Source organism: Chinchilla lanigera, unplaced genomic scaffold (genome assembly GCF_000276665.1).
Source record: "Chinchilla lanigera isolate Chin_1 unplaced genomic scaffold, ChiLan1.0 scaffold00033, whole genome shotgun sequence".
Taxonomy (NCBI): Eukaryota; Metazoa; Chordata; class Mammalia; order Rodentia; family Chinchillidae; genus Chinchilla; species Chinchilla lanigera.
In genome coordinates this window covers 19,877,778-19,888,836 of record NW_004955434.1, presented here as the reverse complement: position 1 = coordinate 19,888,836, position 11,059 = coordinate 19,877,778, and the positions used below count along the sequence as shown (strand labels likewise).

Here is an 11,059-nt window from a genome sequence, read left to right as displayed (position 1 = left end):
GTGTTATTAATTATATGAGTTTTCATGTCTGTTAAGATTTGTTTTATGCAGTTTGGTGCTCCAATACTGGGTGCATAAATGTTTATGATTAAACATTTATGCATTCTCTTGCAGTTTTCCCCTGACAAGTATGTAGTGACCTTCATCTCTTTTGATTATTGTCAGTTTGAAGTTTACATTGTCTGCAAACAGAATAGCTACACCTGCTTTTTTCTGGGTTCCTGGTGCATGGAGGGTTGTTTTCCATCCTTTGACTTTCAGTCTATGGATTTCCTTTTGAGTAGAATGTGTTTCCTGTATAAAGCATATCGTTGGATTTTGTTTTTTAATCCACTCTGCTAGTCTGTTTTTTTGACTGGTGAATTGAGGCCATTTACTTTTATGGTTATACCCCATATGTGTTCACTTATCATTGTTATGTTATTTACTTGCTGTTGGTTTCCTACTTTTTCTACCTGTTTAACTGCTTGCTCTTCTTGACGGTTCCTTTCTACTGTGGTTCTTGAAATTGCAGTCATGTTTGTCTAGAGTATCTTTAGCACTCTTTGCAACAATGGTTTGGCACTCATGAAGTTCTTCAGTTGTTCTTTGTCGTGAAAATATTTTATTTCTCCACTGAATTTGAAGGAAAGTTTGGCAGGGTACATCAGTCTTGGCTGGAAGCTGTTTTGTCTCAGGACCTATAATACTTTGCTCCATGCTCTTCTCAGTTGGATGGCTTGTGTTGAGAAGTCTGCCATGATTCTGATAGGCTTTCCTTTATAGGTAATGTTTCTTTTCTCTAGCAGCTTTTAATGTTCTGTTCTTTTGCTGGGGATCTGGGATCTTGACTATCATATGTCTGGGTATATTTACTTTGGTTATGGTTAGTTGGAGTTCTATATGCCTCTCTTTGAATCTGCTTCATATGTTCTAATTCATTTCTATATTTTTCATTTAACATTTCTGTCCATTGCCTATGTTTTTCTATTTTTTTAAATGTTTCTTCTTTAGATGTGCTGAGCAGTTCTTTCATTATTATTGTCATTTCATTTTTTGCCTGAGAGATTATTTCTGATCTGATCTCTTCAATGGCCTGATAGAGTTGTTTCATCACTTCCACTGCAATCATGTCAGCAATTTCAGGAGTATGTTTACCAAGTTCTCCTATGTCAATGTCTCCTGGACTTGTTCTGAGAAGGGTTGAGTTGTGAGATTGCGTTTTAGTCCTTCTTCTTGTAATGTTTGATGTTGGTGGTAAGGCACTCAGTCCCTTTCCTGGCAGCTCAGCACAGGTCACTAACTTCCCTAATTTTCCTGGTGGCCGCTGAGGTGTGCTGCTTAGTCTGGGTTCTTCCTGCAAATGGTGAACTTTACCTAGTTCTCCCAGGTTCTCCCAAATGCCAATTATGATGTCATCAGGTCACAGACAATCTGATCCAGTGTTCCCTATCAGCTCAGGGCACAAGTATGAACCACAAGTAGTCTGCACTGGTGGTGTGATCACAGACCACTCGGTCCTGTGACTCCAGGGAGTTCACAACAAAGGTAGAGGCCAGACATGGACTGCAGGGTCTGCAGTTCATGGACTGCCTGATTCTGTGTCTACAGGCCTCTCACCATACACCCCAGGTTATAGCAGCACAATTTGTCATAGCTAAATCTTGGAAACAGCCCAAATACCCATCAAATGAGGAATGGATAAAAAGAATGTGGTATTTTTATACAGTTAAGTATTACACAGCTATAAAAAAAAAAAAAGAGATAAACTTGAGGCTTTTATAGGTAAATGGATGCAACTAGAGACCATACTCATAAGTGAAATAAATCAGACCCAAATGTGTAGACCTCATGTTGTCTCCCTAGTGTAGGAACATGAAAGAGTAAGTGGAACCCAAAACATATAATAGATGTTGGGAAATGGAAAGAAATTGCTCAAAAGGGGAAACAAGTGGGATTAGGGAATGGAGAAAAGGAAAGAAAGAATGAATGGAAAATATAGATATGTATACCGAAGGATAGCTGGGATAACTGTACTGCTGATGTCTAATGGTTTATTGAAAGGAATGGTTAGTGTTTATTTATTTGTTTTACCAATTTTGCATGCTTATATCACATCAGGTAAACTGAACAAATGAACTGAAGACAACAACATGCAACATAACAACCATTTCTGAATTCCTATCAACTTGTTTGGTGAAACTTTGCATCATTTATAATTTTTTTGTTTTTATTTTTATTCTCTTAATGTTTTGATTAATCTTACATTCTTACTTCTGGCAATCTGACCAATTTCGATGAAGATAAAAATATGTAATACAACAATCAGTGTTAATCCCTATCATTTTGTTCTGAAACCCTGCATTATTCTTATTGTTTTTGCTTTCTTTTGTTATGTCTATGTTGTTGGCATTTTGATACTGTTCTTTTTTAAAATTCTCTTTAATATAAAGAAAAAGAGTATTTGTTCTCATTCTGTTTTCCTGATGTGGGAATTTACCACTATATATTTCCCTCTGAGGAGTGCTTTCATTGCATCCCACAGGTTCCTGTAAGTTTTATCTGCATTTTACTTTGATATAAATAGTGTTTAATTTCTTAATTTCATCTGTGACCCATTGGTTGTTCAGGAGGGTGTTGTTTAATTTCCATGTGTTTATGGGGTTTTCTGATTTTCATTTGTCATTAATTTTCAGTTTCACTGCACTATGGTCTGATCGTATGGATGGGGTAATTTCAATTCCTTTCCATTTACTTAAGCATGTCCTATGTGCTAGCACATAGTCTATTTTAGAGAACATCCCATGTACAGCTGAGAAGAATGTGTATTCCGATGTTGTTTGGTGGAATACTCTGTAAAGGTCTACTAAGTCCATTTGTTCACAGGTTTGGTTTAGTTTTGTTATTTCTTTGCTGATTTTTTTTTTTTTTTTTTTGGTCTACTTGATCTACCTCTTTGTGACAATGGGGTGTTAAAGACCCCTGTTATGATCATGTTATTGCTTATTTCATTTCTCATGTCTGTTAAAATTGGTGTTATACAGTTGGGTCCTGCTGTATTTGGTGCATAGATATTTATGACTGTCATCTCTTCCCCTTGTGGTTTTTCCCTAACAAGTATGTAGTGACCTTATCTCCTTTGATCATTCTTGAAGTTCACACTGTATGCAAACAGAATAGCTACATCGGCTTTTTTCTGGGTTCCTGTCACATGGAGTATTGTTTTCCATCCTTTTACTTTTAGTCTATGAATTTCTTTTAGAGTTAAATGTGTTTCTTACATAAGTATATTGTTGGATTTTGTTACTTGACCCAATCTGCCAGTCTTTTTGTTTTGATTGGTGACTTGAGATCATTTACATTGATAGTTATAACTGATATATATTGGCTTATCTTTGTCATGTTATGTTCCTGCTGTTGGTTCCTCATTTTCTCCTATGTTTAATTGCTTGCTGGTTCCTTTCTATTGTTGCACTTGAAATTTTGGTCATTTTTATCTCTTTCTAGAATATCCTTTAGTACTCTTTGTAGGGTTGGTTTGATGCTCATGAATTTCTTCAGTTTTTCATCATTGTAGAAATATTTTATTTCTGCATTAATTTTGAAAGATAGTTTTGCTGTGTACATCAATCTGTGTCAGACATTGTTTTCTTTCAGGACCTAAAATACTTTACTCCAAGCTCTTCTTGAACTGATGGCTTATTTCTAGAAATCTGCCATGATTCTGATGAGCTTTCCTTTATAGGTTATCTGTTTCTTTTGTCTAACAGCTTTTAATATTCTGTTCTTTTGCTGAACTTCTGGGATCTTGATTATTATATGTCTAGGTGTAGATTTATTTTGGTCACAGCTAATTGGAGTTGTATATGCCTCATTGAACAGTATGTCTGAGTCTTTTATCATTCTTGGGAAATTTTCTGCTATTATTTTTGCAAATAGTATTTTTATGTCATTTGTGTTGAATCCTGCTGTCAGTGACACCTATTAATCTTACACTTTTTCTGTTTGTCATCCTACAGCTGTTCAATTGCTATTTCCTGGTTCCATATTATTTTTAAGAGATCCTCCCTTTCATGATCATTGGTTGCAATGCTATCTTCAAGGTGTGATAGTCTATCTTCAGCTTTGTTTAGGTGGTTTTGCCAGGTTTTGATGGAATTTTAAGCTTCCTGGATATCTCTTTGGACCTGTTTCATGCATTCTAATTCTTTCCTATCATGTTCATTCAAGGTTTCCCTCATTTTTCTGTGTTCCTCTATTTTTTTATCTATATCATCTTTAGTTGTGCTGGGCAATTCTTTCATTATGGCTGTCATTTCTTTATTTACCTCAGAGATTATTTCTGATCTGATGTCTTCTATGAAATTTTGTCATATTTTAGGCTAGTGATCAGGTCTGTTTCCTTAATTTCTAGTTCCTGTATCTTTGTTATCTGTTCCTTAATGCATATTCATTATTTATAACAATATGCTGCACACTGTGATTCTGTATTTTGCAAAACTGTAGGTACAGTTTTATGTCCAGAATTGTTTTACCATTCTCCAAGATAATTTGCTTCTGCTGAGTGTTTAGGAACACCAACAATTAAGATGTATTAATCCAACTTCAGGATTCTGAATTTAGAATTTTCCTAGTCAATATTATGAGTGCACTCAGATAACTTCCAATTTGTCACAGATTCATAATTAATTTCTTGAAAAAATTTCACCTTAATTATAAAATCCCTACCTATATGGGCAAAAGTTTTGTTTGGACACAGTAAGTGGTTATCAGTTTTATGCAACTTATAGGTAAATTATTCATATGTTTATATATATTACACACATGTATTATCACATTTATTTGTATTCTAACTGGGGAAAACACATTTGGGGTGGTTACAAAGTATCACATAGCACAGTGAGTAATATGGTAGTTTGGTTTAGATCTAAAATATCCCCAGTAAGTCTCATGTGTTGGGAAGGTGACTGTACCATGGGAGAGCAACACTCATCAGTAAATTCATCTATTGATGAATTCAGTAGCTGAATGGGGTATTAGGAAATGGAACCTGGTTGGAGGTGGGTGACTAGGAAAGTGGCTTGGATGGGTATACTCATATCCTAATGCTCACTCTCCCTTCCCCTCCCCCTGTCCCAGCCCCTCCTTCTTCTTCTCTCTCTCTTTCCCTTTCTTGGCTGTCTTGCAGTGACAGCATTTTCCCACCATATTCCTCCACCATGATGTTCTTTCTTGGACCAAACAGCCACAAATGAATCTTCTGAAAACCATGAGCCAAATATACTTCTCACACTTTAAACTGTGCATCTCGGGTATTTTGTCCCAGGAACAGGATGTGACTAATATATATTGATTAAATATTCAATAAAATATAAATGATTGTGAGTGTAAAGAAATAAATATACAAACAGAGCTAGATCATCATTTATCAAGTAGGAAAAGTGTATCCAAATAAAGATATTCCTAGACTTTTGCACAATTACAGCTCTGTGTGTCTCGAGTACAACACACAGATTCAGTAAAGTAATGTTTATCATAATTACCCCATTCAATGAAATAAAAAGTATATGAAACATAGTATATCTAACAGGTAACTGTTATGGAGATAACTCAGGAGAAACACTACAGACATCTTGCAATACACCAAATTTAAGTAATAAACTGGGATAAAATTTAGCAGAAAACAGAACTACTCTATTCCCATGTATTTCACACTACAATCTACCCTAAAGGGAAATCACATTTCATTCAATAGCCTTATATTCATATTCTAAAATGGAAAAGATACTGTTGGACTATTTTGAATAGTTCTAGATGTTATGTTTTAAGAGTATTAATAACATGGATATTAACAATATGGAATACATTCAGAAAGAAAACCCAAAACACTGTAACATCTATGAGATATACAAGAAGGATTTCTAAAAGAAATAATGGTAATCATTGAAAGAAATATGTCACTGAAACTACCACCTACTACTAGAAGTACTCTGTATTAGAACTAGGCTGGGTTATCTCAGATTCTGCAGATAATAAAACTGAAGTAAATGGATAGCTATTGTAAAATAGGGAAATTTCAACTCAACATACAAAATCATCTTAAAAAACACAAAATGAAAACAGGAATCTTGAAAAGTATGAAAAACTTTGAAACTAAAGGTATCAAAATATAAAAGTTATAATTATCTTATTAAGAAAAGGATAGAAATAAGTAATTCCAACATTTCTTCCAAGTCTAAAACTCTATTCTTATTTAAAATACTTTTCGGGTTGGGAGTGGTGGCACACACCTATAATTCCAGCACTCGGGCTATAAAGTGAGTTCAAGACCAGCCTGAACTGCATACTGAGATGAGACCCTGTCTCAAGAAAGACCAAAAAATAAATAAATAAAGTACTTTCTGTCTTGGTTAAATGATTAACCTTAAAAAATTAGGAAGCTGTGGGTATAGCTCAGTAATGTAGCACTCATCTAACATGTGAAACTGAGAGTTCAATCCCCAGCAAAATAAAAAATTTTAAATACAAAAATTACAACATGAATTGATAATCCAACCAGTTTATCATTAGAAAATAAATACTTCTCTCCCTTTGGAAAGCTTTTAAAATATGATATAGGGATTTTTTAAAATTATAAATCATTTTAATTTTACTGATTTCAGTAAATAGTTCTTCATTCAAACTAAATTCACAAAGGCATAAATTTATAAAATTTTATTTGATCAGAACTATCAAAAGTACCTGACATATAACACAAAATTGACTCACTTACCAAAGCCCACTAAAATGAAAAGAATTCACAGCTCAGATTTACCAAAATATTTCTATCCCAATGTGTATCACACTGACAATGATTTTCATCATCTCAGATACACTAACTTTTAAAATTCAAATTAAAATAAATAATAGAATTAAGTTTACCATATACTTTTAAAACCACACCATCAATTTCAAACATACCTGCTTGCAAACAATTCAGGTTACAAAGAAAAGTATTTGGCAAAATTTTGCTTCAATTCACAAACTCCACATCAGGTAACAAACACGACCATGGCCATTCTCCCCACACAAACACAAATGCAGCCACCTTTCCCAAATTTTTTTTTTTTTTTGGTTTTTCTCCAGGACTAGGAACCAAACTCACGACCTTGCGCTTGCCAGGCAGGCGCTGTGCCGCTGAGCTAAATCCCCAGCCCCCCAAAATTGTAAAACAAATCAAGTTCATAAACCGAGGTACTACTGTGTGCACATACACACAGTGTGCATGCATATTATGTATATATGTGGATACAAACATTAGTTTGCTAACCAAGAAAACTTCTGTACTAATTTATACTAACACTATTTTCAAATCAAAGTAAGTATAAAGTTAATAAGTAGGTAGTCTTAACGTATTTTAAAACATTTAAAAACATATCATCTTAGTTGTACTTTTTCAAGTAATCCCACTTTATGAGCAGCAAAATTAAATATGCTAATACAGAAAGAATATTTCACAAGCTAAACCAGTATAGAACATAATAAAATAAAAATCCAAAATCTCATTTTTAATTATTATTTATTACAATATGAATGCTATATAACACATAGCTAGGAATTTGAAAAGGAATAACGAATCAAAGTATTACCCTTGTGCTACAGTTCAGATCTAAACTGGCCCCAAAAGCCTCATGTATGTGGAAGGTGAGCAGATCATGAGGGCAGCGCAGCTACCCTGCCGTTAGGAAGTGGGGTCTGGAGCAAAGAAGTGTCTCCTGCGATGGTGACCGCTATGGGTATCTCTCCCCACCCAGCAACCAGCTTCTTCCTCTGCTTTCTTTTTTTTTTTTTTTTTTTTTTTTTTTTTTTTTTGGTTTTTCTCCAGTACCGGGAATCGAACTCACGACATTGCGCTTGCCAGGCAGGCGCTGTGCCGCTGAGCTACATCCCCAGCCCCCTCTGCTTTCATCTACCGTGAAAGTAGTAGACATACTCAGCTTTCATCTACTGTGTCCCTCTGCCATGCTGCTTCTGCCCTGGAGCCAGTGACCACGGACTGTATGACATTTGGCCAAAAGAAACTGCTCTTCCTTTAAGTTACAGGTGTTCAGTACTTTCTGAGCAAGAAGGAAAGTGATTAAGACACTTGTTAAAAACTGAAACAAGACTACTCCTTGACTATGTTCTCTCAATAGCGTGGACCTCCATTCATACTGGCAAAATATTCCCAGTTGAGTACGCACAATCCCATATTTCCAATGCATAAACATATATACCCAATAAAGATACATCACTGTCATTAGGGAGCATTAATAATAAACACAAATGCCATCATACTGAATGACTAATGACATTTCTATGATGTTGACTTACAAACCGCATACACTTGCCTGACCAAGGAAATATCCACATCCTTTTGCAAAAGTTCAGTCTGTTTACTGTTCAACTGTAATGACAGAGCATCACATTTACTCTTTGATACTTCAATTTCTTTCCTTGCTTCAATTAAATTATCTTCAAAGGCCTGAAATTAGAGCATTTACATTACAGTTAAACATAACACACATGAAACACAAGTTATACTTTACTATTCTACAAAATGAACAAAAAAATGAAAACTTTTAATTTTTTTCACTAGATTAAAAAAAAAAGAACAAATTGTAATTTTGTACAAGTCATAGACTTTTTCTCAGAAACAAAAAATGCATCATAGCTTCCTGCTGTCAAAACTAAGAATTTAAAGTGACAAAACTTGAAAGCTTGCATAGAAATTTAGTTACTAAAATTGTAATACAGACCATATTGTAAAATTTTATTTCAGTAAATGAAAGATGAGTTCAATTACATAAATAGAAAAAGTGATTACCTCATTTCATTGTTTCCTCTTTTCAAGTGTATACACACAAATATACTCAAAAAAGAAAGAACAGCCAGGTGTGGTGGCGCACACCTGTAATCCCAGCACTTGGGAGGCTGAAGCAAGAGGATCATTGCAAGTTCGAGACCAGCCTGGGTTACAAAGTGAGCTCAAGCCCAACCTGAACTGCACAGGGAGACCCCTTCTCAAAAAAGAAAAAAAGAAAAAAAAAAGTATTGTAAACATATCAAAACATTTTCCAAGGTTTGAGACTCAGACCATGCTCTGCTCTCTTGATTATGATGAAATTTTAGCCAAAGTTCTTCAAATTTGGCCTTTTCCTTCTGACCATTCTCTAAGTTCATGCAGAATAAATTTTAAATGTTGAGGTCATACTTCTGTTTTTAAAAACATGTGCATTTGTATTATTTTTTGAAAAATTAAATAATATCTAAATAGAGTTTGCTCACATAAACACCATATATTCACTAACACTAAAAATGAGCATTAGACTGCTAAATAAGAACTAGTAATTCCCATTCAGTTCCAAGAAGGAATGACAGATACTTACATAAGCTGATACATAAAGAAAAGAAGTAAGGGAGAAAAAGAAGAAAGGAAACAATGAAGGAAGAGAGGAAGAACTTTTTTCCCTTCACAGTATGAAAATAATTACGCCAATGGATCTGACAAGAAATGATGAGAGTCAAGCGAAAATGTTTCTGTCTCTGTGCTCTACTTACTCTTCTTAAAGCTGCTAGAAGTTGAACTCTTTAGAGGTAATTAGGACTCAGCCCAGTGGTAAGGCTTGGCAGGATAATAACTCAGAGTTGGCAAATGAACCTGGGAACTATGGAAAGGAGAAAGAAGGGAGGGAAGAAGGGAGGAAGGGAGGAAGGGGAGGACTTTTGTGCCTGTGGGCTGAGGACACAAAAGGTATTTTTTACACGACCATAGGCAGGATCAGTGAAAGCTGCCCATCTCATGATCCCGTCGGACTTTTGTTAAATATCAGAGGTGAACACGGAACCCCAGGCACTGAAGATTTCTCTCAGACTTAGGACCCTAAAGTGCCAGGAATACCAAAAGTGTCTTAAAAGGACAAGTTAACATTGGGGTAACTGGTGTCAAAGCAGAAACAGAAAGACAAAAGCTACTGAACCCAACCAATCAAATAATCCAACCAAAGCTGACAGAGGCAAAGATCAAGATGTGAGACATATTCTAAAGACAGAAATGACGAACACTGTTGGTAAGTCATCCCTGTGACAGCAAGATAAAGCCAGGAATCAAAGATGTGTCCCATGGATATGGCCTGAGCACACGATGAACACATTTGCCACTGTACAGAGGATACGGACAGGACTAATTTGAGAACAAAGATTTAGATATCTGTTTCAGACAGATATAACAGACATTTTTAAATTTTGGGAAAATACCCAGACAAGGTTTCCAAAAAGCTTAAACACCTAGAAAAACATTCAAATGAAAAATCTAAATTACCAGAATTATTTAAAAGTAACAGAACTTCATTTCTACTTCTAAATATTTAAAGAAGGGAACAAAATAAAAGAGAAAAATGCATTTCTGAGTACAGCCTTAAAACAGAATTCCAGCTTGAGTTTTCCTTTTTGGAAGGTCAACTAACCCAAATCTAAAGCCAGGCAAAGTAGTCATGTTCCCGAGGTACTTGGCAGAAAACAGCTTTTCTCTGGATGAAGACCTCTTCAGAACAATAGTGTGTTAAAGTGAAACCTCTTACCATTTTCCACGGTAAACTGTGGTCAGGTTTGAGTCACATGACTATAATACCAATTTTAAATGAAAAAATTTAAAGGAAATAACACAAGAAAAGTTTTAAAAGTTAATGAGGGGCTGGGGATATTGCTCAGTGGCACAAGTGCCTCTCTGGCAAGCACAAGGTCCTGAGTCTGATTCCCAGTAACAATAACAAAAAAAAAGTTAAAGAAATATTTAATAAATATCAATAAATTAAATCATTTAAAACCTACTCACAAAAACACTGTACTCAGTCCTGCAAGTTTAAAAGAAGGATCTAAGAAACTTTCAATAAAAGAGTAACTTTTTATGAAATTTGTATGATCTTTTATCCAAGTCAGAAATGGGAGGAAAAAAAAAACAGGAACATGGGGCTGGGGATTTAGCTCAGCGGCAAAAGCGCCTGCCTGGCAAGCGCAAGGTCATGAGTTCGGTTCCCGGTACCAGAGAAAAAACCAAAAAAAA

At 35.1% G+C, this 11,059-nt stretch overlaps 1 protein-coding gene across 11 annotated transcripts in view; it reads right to left on the bottom strand.

Annotated features, from left to right (window-relative positions):
• Nucleotides 1-11,059, bottom strand: part of Cntln (centlein, centrosomal protein) — a gene marked incomplete at its 5' end in the record, with an annotated part of 307,086 nt that overhangs the window by 229,349 nt on the left and 66,678 nt on the right. For all 11 annotated transcript variants that reach the window (XR_001234816.1, XR_001234817.1, XR_001234818.1 and 8 more), the window contains 1 exon segment: nt 8,349-8,482. Coding sequence is in view for 8 of the 11 variants with exons in the window: in XM_013516378.1 (XP_013371832.1) it covers nt 8,349-8,482 (134 nt within the window).